The following is a 17760-nucleotide window of genomic DNA, read 5'->3' as shown; positions in this document are numbered from 1 at the left end:
AACTATATAACTTCAGTTCCAGAGGATTCTATGATGTCTTCTGGCCTCTGTGGGCATCAGGCATGAAAGTGGTGCACAGACACGGAGTGGAAGTTTTTGGTCGTGTCATGTAACGCAGACTCACATGGTGTTTTGCCAAGGCAAGACCCGTGGGAAGACACATGATGTTTGCAGAGAGTATAAATAAGACTCAACAGAGAATAATGGGGGGCTTGCATAGCTAGCCTTGCAATGCTTTGTTGGTCTCACACCTTCATTGACTTTCACTTCCTTGAGAGAGGCATGGCGGAGAACTTCTGGCGCCTTGGCTATTTCTGGTAGCTCCAGTTGTCCTGTGCTGATTCGGTGAAGGCCTGGATGTTTCTGCTGGATCGTGTCACCGCTGCTGATTCATGTTTCTTTGAACTGGACTGCTGGTATCCTAACAATGGAGATTGGAACTACTTCTAAACAGGTCCACACCCCGCTGTCCTGTTTCCCATCTTTTCTCCTCTACCTTTGGGTAGTGGGATAGAAGAGAAGCCTTATTAAAGGTAGGTTTTGAAAAATCTAAGACTATATAAACATACATATAGGCAAAACACACATAAAAATAAGCGAATCTTAAAAAAAAGAAACAAAACAAAAAAACCACTAGACAGAGTGTCTGTAGCATTGAGCTTTGCAAACCATCAAAGCCCAACCCAGCATGGATAGTATCACCCTAGGACAACAAGTCTGAGTGTGCTAACAAACTCTGACCAGGGCTCAAGAGCCTGTTGCTGGAGCCCCTGCCATGAGGCTCATTCTGGGTCTGGGTATTTACCCACATCAAGACAACGCAATGTAATGTGCAGGAAAATGAAGGAATAAGTGGATTTACAATTTTGCTCAAAACTAGAGAGAGAAATCCTATTTGCCTTTGCCTCTGCTACGCGTGTAGCTGTGTACAACAGAGTCTACTGACTTCCAAACCTACATCTTAAGGTTGTCTTATGCAAAGCTGCTTAGAAATCCCTTAGTAACAGGTGGTGGCGGCTCAGGCCTTAATACCAGCCCTTGGGAGTCAGAGGCAGGAGGATTTTTATAAGTACCTTGTCTACACAGTGATTTCCAGGATAGCCAGAGCTACACAGTGAAATCCTGTCTCAAAAGACAACAAAAGAAATTCCTTTTCAGAAATCAACAAAAGCAACTTGATCACTGTTCGAGTGTAAGCTATTTCTGTCTATAGGTGACATTTAACAATTGCCTGTCGTCCACAGAGCAAGGCAACAGCCCAGACACCACCTATGGTTTTTAGCAGTAGCAGTTGGTGTCTTCTACATTTCTGTCATGAAAGGGAATCATGTACCACATCTGCATTCACATAGGACTTTTGAAAACATGTATATACCCATAATTGTCATAAAAATAGTACTGTTAGTACAACTTTACATTTAACAACTGCACATCTTTTTTTTTTTTAGTTCTTTTTTTTCGGAGCTGGGGACCGAACCCAGGGCCTTACGCTTCCTAGGTAAGCGCTCTACCACTGAGCTAAATCCCCAGCCCCAACAACTGCACATCTTATAATGTAACCTGTTACTTTGTATACTAACTTAAAACATAAAATGAAAGTCTGTAAACATTAACTATCTGATAAAAGGTTTTTTAATATATTACTTAGGAGGTCTCCAGTTTAGAACCTTAGGAGGTTCTATCATCATACGTTAAGGTATTTCTGGGGCAAGAGAGATGGCTCGGTAGTTAAGAGCACTTCTTGCTCTTACAGAGGTTTGGCTCCTAGTTTCAGGAATCTGATGTCTTCTCCTGGTCTCTGTGAGTACACACCTATACACTTGTGGCATATAAACACAGACACATACACACATACTATCATATTATCTGAGCAGCTAGATAAAGATTTCCAGCAACTTAACAAAATTTCTATTTTGCGACTTAATAAACTGTTTCATTTGAATATTGAGAGATATGTGTGAATGTGTTCATACACAGCTGTGCCTACACAGATACTGACTGGGTCAGTCCATCCTTAAAATCAAAGGCTGAAAGTTCAAAGCAACAATAATTATATACCATGACTATTTTCTGGTTCAAATATCAAATAGATTTAATATTTATACAAATTACAGACTCTAAGGACATTCCAAATTGATGACGAAATATGACCTCAGTGATCTTCATTACTTATGTAATCAATGAAAACCTGAGGGATTTTCTTGACTGGATTATTTGAGGTGGAAGACACACACCCTAAATCTTGGCCACACTTCCTGATGGTAGTCTATGTAAAAGAATACAGAAGAAGGAAGGTTTTGCCTTTTTCCTGCTTGCTCTCATTCTTGGTGGCAAGCTCATCTGTCCTGTTCCTGAGTCATTCCTTCACTGGTGTTAGAACCCACTTCTTTGGAGTCCCCACATAAACTTAAGACTGTTAGAACCTAGGTAAAATATTAAGGCCTCAATGGAATGTTAAGGTCTAGGTAAAATGTTACCTGGCTAGCCTGCCATTGTAAGGAAACATTCTCATATGTTTCTGATGTTACTAGGAAACTTTCTAATGCCAAGACTGATTACATATTCTGTTATGTTCTGTGCCCTTGGAAACAAATCAAGATAGAAGGCAGTAGAACTATCTTGTATACAAAAGGTTGGACTCAAGTCAACCACCCAGTAGTGCTTCCTGCACCTGTGTTTAAGCTTTTATGGTATAAGCTGCCCCTGGGATGAACCCCAACACAAGAGAGACACCTGCACCAATATAAGAAACTATTTGGAATAAAATTTCCACTTTAAGTAGTAGTTGAAAAAGTTTAAATTCCCAAGACCTCCCTGGGAACTGACATCCTACCTGGCAGAAAGAGACATGTACACAGGTAACTGACATCCTGGTTGGCAAGTTAACACATGGATATTAGACAAGTCCCTTCCTGATAGACAAGTTAAGACATGAATATTAGGGGGTTGGGGATTTAGCTCAGTGGTAGAGCGCTTGCCTAGGAAGCGCAAGGCCCTGGGTTCGGTCCCCAGCTCCGAAAAAAAGAACCCCCCCCCCAAAAAAAGACATGAATATTAGACAGGCAAGTCACCAGACACAGTTGAACACCCCAACCAGTGGGAGTAGGATAAGCATACAACTAAGACGTGTTCCTAAGGAGACCCTCTATCCCTAAATCTTGATTGGTGAAATAACTTCACATAGATGTTTGTGGATTTTTGGGCTTAAAAACCCTGTAGAATCTTAACTCACTGCTGGGGGGTTCAGTTCCTAAATCAGGACCATGACCCTGGTCCCCCAGTCCTGAGGCATGCTCAATAGATTATCTCTGTCTGACTGAGACCAGGTTTGTGTGGTTTTTGAGGCAATTCCTGGACCCCAACAAAGATATCTATTCTTGTGGACTAAACCACTATTGAACTAGCCGGACCACAGCCTGTAAGCCACTGTAATAAAGCTTATGTGTATATGTCCTACCTAAGGTTACTGTCGCTGTGGTGAAACACCATGACCAGAGCAACTTGGGGAGGAAGGGGTTGGTTTGTCTTACATTTCCACATCATTGTTCTTCATCATTTGAGGAAGTCAGGACCGAGGTAGGAGAACGGAGAGGGGAAAGGGATGGGAGAGAGGAGAGGGGAAAGGGGTGGAAGTGGGGAATAGAGATTCAAGCAGGGCAGGAGCTGATGCAGAACCCATGGAGGGGCGCTGCTTACTGGCTTGCTATCCGTGGCTTGCTCAGCCTGCCTTCTCATAGAACTCAGCACCACCAGCCCAGTGATGGCACCACCCACAGAAGTCTGGGCCCTCTCCCATCAATCACTAGTTAAGAAAATACCTTACAGGTGTAGGTTTATAGTTTTTAAAACCTACTTTAATAAGTATTCTTATGCACATTAACCTCCTTTCTAGCCCACCACCCACCAGAAAGTAGTGGGAAGGAAAGGTTAATAGGGCAAAGGGAGATGTGCACCTGTTTAGAATTAGTTCTTTTTTTTTTTTTAAAGAATTACTTATTTATTTTATGTATATGAGTACACTGTAGCTATCTTCAGACACACCAGAAGAGGGCATCAGATCTCATTACAGATGGTTGTGAGCCACCATGTTGTTGCTGAGAATTGAACTCTGGAAGAGCAGTCAGTGCTCTTACACTGAGCCATCTCTCCAGCCCTAGAACTAGTTCTTTTGGGTGATTCTTCATTGTCAGGATATCAGCAGTTCAGTCCACACGAATCAGCAGTGGTAGCTCAATCCACTTGCAAACACCATTCACAACTCAGCAATGGCGGTTTGATCCAGAAGAAACCTCGAGGATCTGCCAATCATCCCGAGTCTTCAGAAGTGGCAAGAAGCTGCTGGGAGACCACCAGAAGTTCTTCAGTGCATTTCTCTACATGAAGACACAACAAACAATGATCAGCAAAGAAAGTAAGGTGAACCAATACCTCAGCATTCTCAGTGAGGACCACCAAAGAGTAGCAAGGTGATGCAATACCACAGTGTTGTCCACTGTCTGTTGAGTTATATCCATTCCAAACATCAGGTGTCCTCTCAAGTGTCTGCTCTAACAAGATATCACATGCCGTTTTCCCAGGCAGCTTCCAGAAAAATATGTGTCTGTTCTCAGCAAACCATCCTCCCACATGTCTGCTTCAGCAAAAACATCCTCTCATAAGACTGTTTCCAGAAAAACATCACATGACACAACTGAGTCTCCAAAGAAACTAGAAATTTCCACTTCGTATAGGCATGCCTAGCGCCCAATTTTATGGAAGCGTTTTCTTAATTGAGGCTCCCTCCTCTTTGACAGCTATACCTTTTGTCAATGACATAAAACTAGCCAGAATCTATCTATCTATCTATCTATCTATCTATCTATCTATCTATCTATCTATCTATCTATACACACACACACACACACACACACACACACACACACACACATTCATTCATTCTATCAGTTCTCTTACTCCAGAGAGTCCTAATTCACATATTGTCCCTCTAAAAATAGGTCTTATAAAATTATTGGAAGATCACAACTCCCCTCCACCCCAGCACTGAGGTGGGGTTTCTCTGTGTAGCCTTGGCTGTCCTGGAACTCCCTCTGTAGACCAGGCTGGCCTCTAACTCAGAGATCCACCCGTTTCTGCCTCCCTGTACTAGGACTACTAGATGAGCATCACCGCGGCCTGGCTGACCATATGTCTCCTCATGCTGTGCCACAGTGTTATATGTTAATTATCTTTGAAGCACATCATTACGCCCAAATATAATTTTGAGAGGTACATAAGACAAAGAAGTATAATAGTACAAATATACCAACTCTATTTTTTTTTAATAAGTAATTAGGAATTAACCTTTTTTTAATTTATTTTATGTATGTGAACACACTGTAGCTGTCTTCGGACACACCAGAAGAGGGCATCGGATCCCATTACAGATGGTTATGAGCCACCATGTGGTTGCTGGGAATTGAACTCAGGACCTCTGGAAGAGCACTCAGTGCTCTTAACCTCTGAGCCATCTCTCCAGCCCACCAACTCTATTAATAGACAGTTAAATCCAAATTATATTTCTAATACTTGACTAAATGGCAGAACTTTGATTTGAAAGACTTATATATACATCTAGAATGAAAACTTACACAGAGAGGCTGGAGAGTTGGCGCGGTGGTTCAGAGCTCTTACCAAGCGTGTAAAGGACCTGGGTTTGGTTACTAGCATCTACGTGGCAGTTCACAACCATCTAAGACTCCCGTTCCAGGAGGTCCAGATCCCCTCTTCCAGCCTCCATAGGCATCGAACTTGCAAGCGGTACCGATACATACATACAGGCAAAATCTCATAGGCATAAAATAATTAATAAAAAATGTTATGGGAGAGAGCAATATTACCTTTTCCCTCTTCCATCCCGAGTACCTTGATTCCAGTGGTACTGACTTCATAGTTTTGAATAAAGGTTATCTTAGCAGAAAGCTCTACAGAGGAGCCAAATCCTTCCAAGCAATCAAACAAACAAACCCCAGACAGAATAAAACTGTGCTGGTTGTGGTGATTTGACTGAGAACGATCCCCACAGGTCCTTGCATTTGAATGCTTGGGCACCAGCAAGGGAGGAGCAACCTTATTGGAGTAGGTGTGGTCTTGGTGGATGCCACTGGAAGGGGACTTGGAGATTTCAAAAAGCTCACACCAGGCCTAGAGTCTCTTTTCCTGTTGCCTGCTGATTGGGATGTAAAACTCTCAGCTACTTCTCCAGCACCTTGTCTGCCTTGTCTGCGCCTTACGCTCTCCACCCTGATAATGGACTAAACCTCCGAAACTATAAGTTACCTTGGTCATGATGGCTCTTCATAGCAGTAGAGCAGTGGCTGAGACAGTTAACTTAAATTCCCATATCCAAAAAATAGATTCTTCAGCAAAGGTAGACAGACCGACAGACAGAAAGAAAGAACAAGAAAAAGTCACAAAAACCCCTCCAGTTATTTCCAGGAAGTTCAGAAACAGATGTCTGGTTAATCCCAAAGATCTGAAGAGAAAGACCAGTGACCCAAATCATTATGGCCAAATTAATTAAAGCCAGCTTTTTATTCATGTACACAGGCTGCCTCCCACTGAAGTGGGGTTTAAGAGGTCAGCTTTGGACATGGGGAAGACAAAGTTTTTATAGCTCAGGGGTTGAGGTTCCCAAATGGGAGATTTAGCAGGCAAACAGGTGAAGCAGAACGTAAGAAGGTGATCATAACAAGGGAGTCATAACAACAGGTGGTTATAATAACCTTTTGAAACAAAGGTAGGGTTGCAAGATGGCTGTAACAACTTTTTGAAACAAAGACATGGTTGCTGTTTCCTAAGACCAGCCATTTGGACTTAAGGTTACAGGTGAGACACAGAGGTTTCATCACAAACAGGAATGAGTCCAGTTTGTCTTTAAGACGGCTTTCAAGCCTAAGTTGGAACATGCTGGTTCAACAGTACCTACCTACTCCATTTTCATGAAAACCCCAGCAGAGATCGGTACCATTGCATGGTGGGGGCTGGATGCCCTCTGGCACCTAGAGTCGCCAGAATGGGCATGAGTGTGGTGGAGGAGGTGCAGGGAGCACCGGTTCTCCAAATTCCAGGGATGTATATAAGTCTCTAATAAGACTTGCTATGGTCATTAAGTCACTCGCCACAAACACAAACTAAGAGACTGAAACAAAATGACAAGTGCAAACAACTGTTTTAATTCAGAGTGCATTCTTAGAGAAACTGTGTTTTTCACATGTGCACACACACACATGAACATGCAAGTGCACACACATGGGAATGTAATAAAAAATTTAAGAAAGAGGTAATAAAGAAATAGCAGTGGAAGATTTCTTCATTGTGACTATGTTGGGAAGAGGAACAGATAAAGAAGTCCAGGGAGCTCCAATAAAGAACTTTAATAACCCCAAACCCTTAGATTAGCAGAGAAACTCTGAATAGGAAAGTTTACATGCTGAAAACATCTTCAGGACGTTAGGATCCAGGAAGTTTCTGATAAAATCAAAATATGAACCATGGTGCTGCAGGGAACAGATTTGCATCTTCTACCCCTAAAGTTCCTTTTTCTGCCCTATATGCCTTCCAGCCTCCTGCACCTGTCCCACTGTCCTAGAGTGCTGATCTTTGTGGGTCTGATTAAAGGACCATGCACTTCTGTGGAGGTTGGACTCCTTTTTCTTTTATCCTCACTTTACCTCAATCAATTCAGATCCAATGCCCGGGTCCTTCTTTGCAGTACTGACATGAGGTTTAGATTTAAAGATAGGGCAAGAAGCATGCATAGCAGGAGTCCAGGTGGAGGTGTGGTCCTTCTTGACATTGACCTATCATTGTCTTACTCGATCTAGTCTGTCCACAAGGTGGTTCGGTAAGTTGTCAGAGTGGTATGAATTTCCTCTGTAGGAGATGAGCCTTTTTACTGGTACCTGGGCTTTGGACATTTTCTTCCTCCAGCATGAGATTTCTGAGGAAATTTTCATTCTTTGAGGTCTGTCGTTTCAATAGTCTGATAGCTGAAGGTGGGGCACACATGGCCTGAAAGTCACTGTTGCATACATCTGGAGTAATTTAGCTGAGGCACAGTCTAATGTCTACACTCGTATGCCAGACTTCCCTGCATTTATTCCCACCCAGACCAAGTGGCCCACTTCCTCTGGTGTCCCAGCAGAGGGACTGCGGCTACGGGTACAAAAGAGACAATTTCATTATTGGTGTAAACACATCTCTTCAATTCTATGAATGTCTTGTGATCAGTGCAAACACCCTGCTGCTGCTGCTGCTTCTTCTTCTTCTTCTTCTTCTTCTTCTTCTTCTTCTTCTTCTTCTTCTTCTTCTTCTTCTTCTTCTTCTTCCTCCTCCTCCTCCTCCTCCTCCTCCTCCTCCTCCTCCTCCTCCTCCTCCTCCTCCTCCTCCTCCTCTTCTTCTTCTTCTTCTTCTTCTTCTTCTTCTTCTTCTTCTTCTTCTTCTTCTTCTTCTTCTTCTTCTTCTTCTTCTTCTTCTTCTAAATAGTTGTTTGGGTCACTTTGTGACCTCCCTGAGATAACCTTCTGTGTTTCTGCCCTGTTCTTGCAACATTAGATTCAATAAAAGTCTTTCCTTGGCTGTGAAGATTGATGACTCGAGGGGCTGTGACCATGAGGATGAGACTGGCAGAAGTGGCATTGGCTGTTACTGAATGTAGCAACAGGTGTTGTGCGGTCCGAGTTGAACCTCTTCCAGGACCTCTTGAATGAGACCCATGGAGGCAAAAGCAAGAGGAGTTTAATTCTGACATGTCAGGGTCGTCCCACTTCAAGGGGAGGCGACCCTGAGCAGACTCTAACAGAGAGTTATATACCTTGCAAACAATTGGGGCAGAATTCAAACAATTGGGGCAGGATTTGCACAGTGGAAACTAGGCAGGGTACTATGCACATTTGGTGACTTGAAACAACTTTCAGATTGGACTCAGGTGGGGTGGGGGTCTGTTGGGAGTCACAGGTAGCTTTGTGTGACAGTTTGGCTTGCAGCTGTTCTAGGAACTAAACCAGCTTTTTATCTTCCTGGAAGGGAGGGGTCCTTGTGCTCGGAGGTTTGTGGTGGGAATTTTCCCACTGGCCCTAGATCGGCCCCAACTCTGGCTCTTTTGGTGTGACAGTGGCAATAACAATAATAGGAAACTGAAGAGTCCTGGGGGATGACCAGGGCAGAAAGGAGAGAGAGAGATCAGAGCGAGGCTGAAGGAGAGAATGAGTCAGAGAAGCAAAAACACGATCACTGGAAGGGCTCCAGTGAGCTGTCAGGCTGTAAGGACTGAATGTTTCAAACACTTCAGACCCAGGAACCATAGCACTAGCTGCTGCCTAGGGCGGATGACTCCGGACTCCTCAGGCCTTTACAAGAGCTGTAACATCTGTCTATCACCGTAGGACTGAGAGTTCTGGTCTCACTATGAGCTGCTTGTAGCTGGCTGCAGATGCTGCTTTTTACTAAAGGAAAGGACAGCTACCAGGACCAGGGCTGCTGGAAGGGCTCATGGAAATGATCTTCTGGGACTACCTATGATTTCTGCTCTCTCCAACCTGGCTAAAGAAGACAGACCCCCCCCCCCCCCCCCCCGGCCAGCTGAGTGCTCCTGAGGGACTGAACCGCCACACACACACACACACACACACACACACACACACACACACACACACACAGAAGTCCTGTGCTTCGAGCTGTTTCTCAGGACTCTCTTGGTTTGGAGATTTTCCTGTGTGTCCTTTGAAGCCGGCCTTGACATGCCCCTCTCTGTTTTGATTCGGCAAACTATGTTATTTAATTCTTTGGTCTTTGAGATGTATATTTTAAAATAAAAGATTAAATTTAAAAGTTTTCTTGCTTTAGGACCTAAGGGTATTCCTTTCATGAGTTAGATAAGCTAGTACAAAGTGCACTAGTTTAGAAAGGGCCAGTTGGCTTCACGTCTTGCTTGTAGCTCAGGTTTTTTTTTTTTTTCTTTCTTTTTTTTTTTTTCCTTTTCTTTTTTTCAGAGCTGGGGACCGAACCCAGGGCCTTGCGCTCGCTAGGCAAATGCTCTACCGTTGAGCTAAATCCCCAACCCCGTAGCTCAGGTTTTTAATAATATTTGCAGAAAAGCTAAGATCTGCCTAACTTTCAAATAGCCTCTTGTGTTTCTTTTGTAGTAAGGTATCTCCCCCAAAATTTAAGTATCAAAGGGACACACCTTATCGTCTTTGGCTCATGGCTAAGATTTTCTAATGTAAGTTATTGCATCTGCTTCTGTGTGTGTGTTCCTGTGCCCCCACCCCTCCTGAGGTCTTACACTGTAGCCCATTCTGGCTGGCAACTCATGGCCCATGTTGGCCTCCTACTCATGAGCATCTTTCTCTCACAGCCTCCTTACTGCCGGGGTTACGGATGTGAGCCACCATACGGTGCCCCATCATGTTTTCTTTCTCTGATTGCTATGGCTCAGTTTTTGAAATTAAGCTTTTGTTTCTACATTTTTCTAACTCTTGATGAGGACATTAATGTTACAGAAACTCGGTCTTGGATGAGTGTGCATCCCCATGGGCTAATAAAAAAGTAAATATATATTTTAAAAAAAAGGCAATATTTGGTCAAGGATCTGGCTGCATCTGAGTGGTGGTCCCTCAGGGGAAGGGAATACCTCAGGCTGCTCACAGCAGTGCTGGGCTGTGTCTCTGGACACATGGCTGACACAAAGCCGAGAAAGTAAATCATTGCATGTTGGGTATAAGCATCATTTCAGCTCTCATAAATCTAATTACTTGATAAAATTATTGACCAAAGTCATTAGAGTCAGGTCTTACCAGCCATCAGGGCATATTGACCTACGACTCCAGAAGACACTGGGGTTACTTCCTGTGCTATATCTTTATGATACTATTATATTCTATTTACTCTGTCTATAAACAACATTGATTACTGGCCAGCAGTAATATTACGAGGCAGAATTTCAGCTTTATGTTACGTCTATACAGGAGGAAAAGATAAAAGAGAGCTCTACTTAAGAGGTTTGAAGAAAAATAAGTGCTTGGATAACTTGAATGCTCCTAGAACCCTTAGAAATGTAGAAGACCAAGCCAGCGTCTTCAAGTCTGTAGTGAACAGAAGCACTTTGAAGCTTGCGAGTCTCATGAAAAGAGATATCCACATAGAGCCCTTAGCCTTGGGTACAACGAAGGCAAACTGTCCCTCGGAGTACAGTGGGCAAACACACTTTATCTGTTACAGAATTCCCTAACAAGAAAGGCAACCTCAAGACAGCCAGGCTCCCTCGCTTCTGTTGACTTCCGAACATCTTTCTAATCTCTTTGGTGATTCATACCCATCGTTCAAGTTAAAGTAAATGACGTGCTGTCGCTAAATCTCTAGATGTCTTAAAGATCAGGTACCATGGAGAATCTTCTCTACTCCAGACTTCTTCATGTGGAAAAGCCATATGGTTTGGGATCTGTTAGCAAACCTGGTCTGAAGTGCAGTAAATCTGGTGTGCAGAAGCAGGAAGGTTTCTAGAAATTACGAAACGGCACGGTTCACTGAAATTGTGAAAGGGCAGCTTTCAGTTTTGCCTGTAGGTGATAAACAGCACCCAACTGCTCTCTTCCCAGTTTTCACTAGAAAACTAAGGTGGGGAAGGGTTGAGGGTTCTGATCTCCAGACGGAGACCAAGGACTGACTGATCATACCAGACCGACGACACGGCGGAATCTGGACTCCATAAAAAGGAGGCGCCTAGTGCCGGATGGTAACAGTCTATCCAGTGATCTCAGCATTCAGTACTGAGGAACCCTCAGAGAATCCCCAACTGTCCCAGGGCTCAGCACTGCTCACTCCCCCACTGCTGGTGGAGCCTCCCTGAAATGCCTTCTGTTTATCCTCTCAGTCATCTGTCTGGATGTGGTCTTGTACCTTGCTTCTGCAGTTTGATTTAAGATCAAGACTCAGCTCAAACCTGTGACCCTGCTTGTCTCTGTAGTGGTGTGTGCTTTCAGTGTTCAAACTTGGGAAGCAGGGGCAGGTGGATCTTTGTGAGCTTGAGGCCACCCTGGTGTACATAGACCATTCCAGGCTATCAAGGATTATAACAGGGACAACCCTGTCTACAGGGAGGGAGAAAAAGAGGGAGGAGAGAGAGGGAGAGACAGAAATAGAGACGGGGAGAGTTACACACACACGCGCGCGCACACACACACACACACAGAGAGAGAGAGAGAGAGAGAGAGAGAGAGAGAGAGAGAAGATTCATCTGGAAAATGACTGTTAGCAAAACTGACATAGCTTGTGAATTTATTATTTATTGTCAGTCAATATATTTTGAGACTGTGGGAAGATGCAAACATTCCTACCTGTTTCTGGCATAGCTCTTTCACAACTCATGCACTCTGGCTACACAGACAGACCTTGTGCCCCCACCACTTTTCAGATGAAGAGCCGTACGTACGTACGTACTGCAGTGGACTGATCTGAGGCTGCAAATAGCTTTATGGTAACTGTGTAGATAAAGGAGGTCCTGACCCCCGGGGGCCAGATAGTTCCTAACAAGACTCAGATGTGTGTAAGAGACACCATACCCTCTCTTCCCTGCCCTCAGGGTATATCTTGTTGGTGTAAAATCTACACAGTTTTCTCAGCACCTTTTGGCCAAGGGAGACACAGATATAAGATGGGCTAGGGTGAAAGGCATTGTCTCAGTTTCCTTTCATTCCTGTTTTCCCACTAATTGGATCCTTCCTCAATCTCTGTTGCCAGAGTATGAAGCCAGCTACAAGAAGTGGACACTGCATTTTCTGTCTGGCTATAGTTGGCTTGGCTCTAACTTTGCTTACCAAGTATCTCTGGGATTGTAAAGCTGGTACCTCTCCCCTTCAGCCCAAGCTGAGCATACGGTGCCTACTTTTCATGCAGGTCTGAAAAGTAGCAGAGGGGTCTGTGCTACTCCCTTGGGTAGTGGCCACGTGGAGAAGCTCATTCTACAGCATGTGCTGCCGTGTACAGGGCACTCCTGATAAACCAGAGCTCTTACCCAGAAGCGCAGTCGCACAAGCGCAGTCGCTCCTGTGCACGCCCTCTTATGCCAAGCTATGCTGTCAAAAGAAGAAAGCATTAGAAGTGGTTCTGCAGTCTGAAGAAAATGACCACACAACTAAAATATTTTGGCCAACAAAAAGTTTTAGGTTCCCAGAACCTATAACAATGACCCAAGCTTTCAGGTCCAAGGTGTCTGATACCCCCTTCCGGTGTCCTCAGGCCTTTGTACTCATGTTCACAAACACCCCCAAAGACACAGAACATTCAAAATTATAAAAATAAATCTTTTTAAAAATTATTGATGAGGGCTGGAGAGATGGCTCAGCGGTTAAGAGCGCTGACTGTTGTTCCAGAGGTCCTGAGTTCAAATCCCAACAACCACATAGTCGCTCATAACCATCTCTAACAGGATCCGATGCCCTCTTCTGGTGTGTCTGAAGACTGCTACAGTGTACTTATATATAAGTCTTAAAAAATTGCTGAAATATACGTGCCGTACTTTATTTTAAAATTATCTTCACCACCCCCCTTACTGAGTATATTGGTTAGCTCTGAGCATCAGCTTGACACAGCCTACAATCATCTGGGCAGAGGGTCTTGAAGAGGAATTCTCTGGATCAGGTTGGCCTGTAGGCCTATTTATGAGGGAGTGTCTAGTTTGTTAATAGATACAGGAAGACCTAGTCCACTGTGGAGAATGCCATTCTCTAGGCAGGGGTGGTCCACAAAGTGTAAGAGAGGAGAAATCTAGCTGAGGGCAAGCAGGTAAGTAGGCATCACACAATCGACGCATCTCTCTGCTCCTGACTGCGGTTGTGCTGAGACTGCCTGAGTTCCTGCCTTTACATTCCTGGGACGATGTGTGGATGTGTGTTTACCTGGAGTTATAAGCAACTAAACCTTTCCCCTGTAAATTGTTTATTGCCGGGGTATTTGTCATAGCAGCAGAACTGGAGCCAGAACCAAGTCTTCAAAACCAGAAGGTACTTTCTATGCTAGGCACTTGATGGGTGCAACCCACCACGAGCGACAGGCCGCTGGTCACAAAACTGCCTTAAGGAAGATCCAGCACAGATGTCCAGGCTGATAGGACAAGTCATCCTATCCTTGGTGGCCTTGCCATGCTGAGGACTACTGGTCCTGGGCCTTCTGAGCACACAGCAGGAGCAGGTAGTCTAGGATCTGTGGTGTGAGGAGAGGGCCAGGGCCTGGGGATGGGGACTGCTTCAGGATCTTAGTGTCTGTCATTCAGGGGGAAACTGAAGAGCACATTCAGAACTTGCTTATTTCTTTCCCATCCTGTTTCTCCATCTTTCCTTCAGGGTGTACTGAGGCAAGAAGAAATAATTGCAGTGTCAGGAAGGTCTTGGTCAACCGGGCATTGCAACTCCTGTGGCCCCACTGGGTGTGGTCCAGACCCATCCATCTTTCCCCCCCAAACTCCAAGTCTTTTAGTAAAAAGATGAAGGATGAGAAGGAAAAGTGGAATCACACGAGTAAGTTAGGCTAGCACGGGAAGGACTGCTCCCACGTGCCTGGAATAAATCATGCAGTCTCCCAGCCTGTAAGCAGAGCCCCGGCCAGAAAGGCACCGTACTGACGATCAGTCCTGGCACAACAGGGCTGACTGATTTGTAGCTCTTCCACCCTGGTCTGAAGCAAGTCAGCCAGTAAGAGGACATGGATTTGTGCAGAGAAGCCTCCTATCGTGAGGACTAGCCTTGGGCACCCGGGGATGGGATGGTAGAAGGCTTCAGGGTTCCTGGCTAGGGAAATAGCTGCTGTGAGTATTGGCTTTGGGCTGGGGAGACTCCCGGGCCTGGAGAAAAGCACTGGAATAAAATACTTTTATTCTAAGTAGAGAGGTAGAGTGTTAAGTCCTGAATTGGGTTCCAGTGCAGAAGGTTCTCCGGATCTCTGCCCTTCTTGAACCCTGTCCTAGTGTGATTACCATTCAGTAATCTGTTTCCACCTCCCACTTCTCAGATAGTTCATTGGTTTGCAAACAGGAACAGAAATTTTGGAGAAAGTAGAACTTCGAAGAGGCCATTGAGGAGGTAAGGGTGGAGTGGGGTGGGGGTGGGGGAGTGTGTGGGGGTGGAGCTATCCTATGTAGCCCATCCCCAGGCATCTGGATCTTATCTCACAAATGGTTCTATAAAAGTGCCCATGACTCCACCACTCATATGAGCTTCTCTGAGACAAGAGTTTTCTTTAAGCACAAAAACATGGTTAAAGAGGATCCTGGCTCAGCTCCGGCGCCATCCACTGTGGTTTACATCAACAGTGACACTATCCAGCCAGATTATGTCGCCTGGTCCACATTCAGCACAATTTTCCTGAACAGCTGCTGCCTGGGTTTCATTGCCTATGTCTACTCTGTGAAGGTGAGTGTTGTAGAAGGCATGTATGAGGTTATGGCTCCTCCTGCCCTGGACAGGACAGGGCACCTTGGACATGTGCAGCCCGTGTTTTTGTATTTGTGACCCTCTGTTTGGTGTCCTGAATGTATAGACTGTGTAAATACCATATAGAATGTATATGTGGGTTGTACGTTGGAGACTCTCCTATGTAGGCAAAGGGAGAGAATGCCCAGAGATTCTGGGATGAGATTGTCTTCACTCTAGTTTAGAGGAATTTGCTCTACTGTTTAGTTTCTTTTTTTCAGAACTGAGGACCGAACCTAGGGCCTTGAGCTTGCTAGGCAAGTGCTCTACCACTGAGCTAAATCCCCAACCTCTAGTGTTTAGTTTCTGAAATGCCCCTTCACCCTGCAGCCTGTGGTACCAGGCTGGGTACAGGTGAGACTTATAAGAAATGACACCCCCATGGTGAGGTGAGCAGCCAGCACTTGGGTCTGCTGGATGGTCCTAGTGTGTGAAAGGGATAGGGGTCACTGACCTGAGGAAGGAGATTGCACTGGGCAGGAAGGACAATGAGGGAACTGAGGCAGAGCACCTGGCTCTCAAAGACTTGCTCCGAGGTCACACACTGATCTTGTCTCTTTCAGTCCAGGGACAGGAAGATGGTGGGCGACATGAATGGGGCCCAAACCTACGCTTCAACTGCCAAGAAACTGAACATCATTGCTGTGGTCATCTCCGTCGTCTGCTTCATCATACTTATCATTTTATACAGTGCAGGGATAACAAGCCTATCCTATAGCCGACATAATTAGAACCTACTAGTTAGGTACTAACTAGTTAGTTAACTAATTATTAATTAACTAAACTAGTACCTAATTTAGTACCTTTAGTACCTATTAGATATAAGAGTAGGACTCCATGAAGTATGTGTTCTTGATATCAGAGTCAATGGTCTAAATTCTCCCATGCACTGTCTTCGTGAAGAAAGTGTGCATGTACACCACCCTTCATAGATGCCCCTTATCCTGGTCAGAGGCCTTGACCTGTCAGTTTACCTTCCCACATCTGTTTGTTCTCAGTGGATTCAATAAAGTGCATGTGGTACCCTTTGTGCTATGACTCATTGTCCCCTGACTGGTCCTGTACTAAGCTTACTCAAAGTTTCCCTGACTTCCTTCTTGTTGAAGAGGAGTGGGGGGGCAGGGGTGTGGATGGGGAGGGGGTGGGTGGGTGGAGGTTGTAGTGCAGGGCATCCACACCTAAGCAGATTTCCTCAGGATGGAGACAGCAGCTGACAAGCATCCTGAATAGTGTCCTCTTTTACTTAGCAGGCACAGACAGGCAGTAACTGAGCATTGCCTACGCCCGGCTCCATGTCCCTAGAGTACACAGAAAGGGTGTAGAACTGTGCACTAATGAGTTTTAAGCCAGGGATAGAGGACAAGGCCCAGGGTCCTCCCTTTTTAGGAGGAAAAAAACCTTGACCCAGACAAGCTGTGTTCAAGATCTCTATGGAGGTCTCCCACTTGGATTCTGACCCTTCTCACACACATCTTACAGGTTTATTTCAGGTCAGGGATGGGCAGTGGGAAATGAACACTGAATCTTCAATGCTAGGTGCCATGGCTGATCCAGTGTACTTCAGATCCTGAAGTAGGGTGGGGCATATCTTAAGAGACCTCTGCAACGTTCACCATTAGTTTGCTCTCAAAATTCACCTGTAGGCATAACATTTTTTGCAACCTACTTTTAATAAGGGCTCAGCCTCTCCTCTAACCCACCACCCAGCAGAGGCAGTGGAGGAGAAAAGTTATTAGGATGGGGGAAGTGGTCCTGTTCAGCGATAGTTCCTTAGGGGAGCGCTCAATCTTCTTGGGCAGCAGTTCAGTCCTGTAGCAAACACCAAATACGACTCAGCAGCTGCAGACTGGTTCTCTAGGCAGGCAGACACCAAGCATGAACCAGCAGCTTCAGTCCAGTCCTTTCAGCAAGCAGACACCAGGCACAAACCAGCAACTGTAGCTTAATCCTGAAGAAACTTTCAGGCTTGCCAAGGGGCCCGAGGGAAGGCTGCAGAAGCTGCAAGCTTCTGCAGGAACCTCACAAGCAGTTCTTGGTTGAGTTTCTCTCAATGACAATGTTATCACAAGTTGAGCTCAACAAGGCTATGCAAGGCGAACCAATACACATGTGTCTTCAGTGAAGAATAGCAAGGCAGTGCAAACCACAACAGTGTTCAGTGCTCGTTTCCCACCATCTGTGGGGGTCATATCTACACTCCTTCATCAAGCACTCTTTCACGTGTCTGCTATATCTAAACATCCTTTCACCTGTGTCTGCT

The 17760-nt window shown here is 45.0% G+C and overlaps 1 protein-coding gene and 1 long non-coding RNA gene across 2 annotated transcripts; one reads left to right on the top strand and one right to left on the bottom strand.

Moving 5' to 3' along the window:
- Positions 1–2066: 2066 nt before the first annotated feature.
- Positions 2067–6066, bottom strand: LOC134485201 (uncharacterized). The gene is made up of 2 exons (XR_010063197.1): positions 5877–6066; positions 2067–4373 (listed from the first exon to the last, which is right to left on the bottom strand). It is a non-coding gene; the product is annotated as an uncharacterized LOC134485201 (long non-coding RNA).
- Positions 6067–15255: 9189 nt separating this feature from the next.
- On the top strand, positions 15256–16528 carry Ifitm6 (interferon induced transmembrane protein 6). The gene is made up of 2 exons (NM_001408753.1): positions 15256–15440; positions 16064–16528. The coding sequence occupies exons 1-2, from the start codon at positions 15282–15284 to the stop codon at positions 16229–16231; spliced, it is 327 nt and encodes a 108-aa protein (NP_001395682.1). The 5' UTR covers positions 15256–15281; the 3' UTR covers positions 16232–16528.
- Positions 16529–17760: the final 1232 nt, after the last annotated feature.

Source organism: Rattus norvegicus, chromosome 1 (assembly GCF_036323735.1).
Source record: "Rattus norvegicus strain BN/NHsdMcwi chromosome 1, GRCr8, whole genome shotgun sequence".
In the NCBI taxonomy this organism is placed as follows: Eukaryota; Metazoa; Chordata; class Mammalia; order Rodentia; family Muridae; genus Rattus; species Rattus norvegicus.
This window is presented reverse-complemented; position numbering and strand designations above follow the sequence as displayed.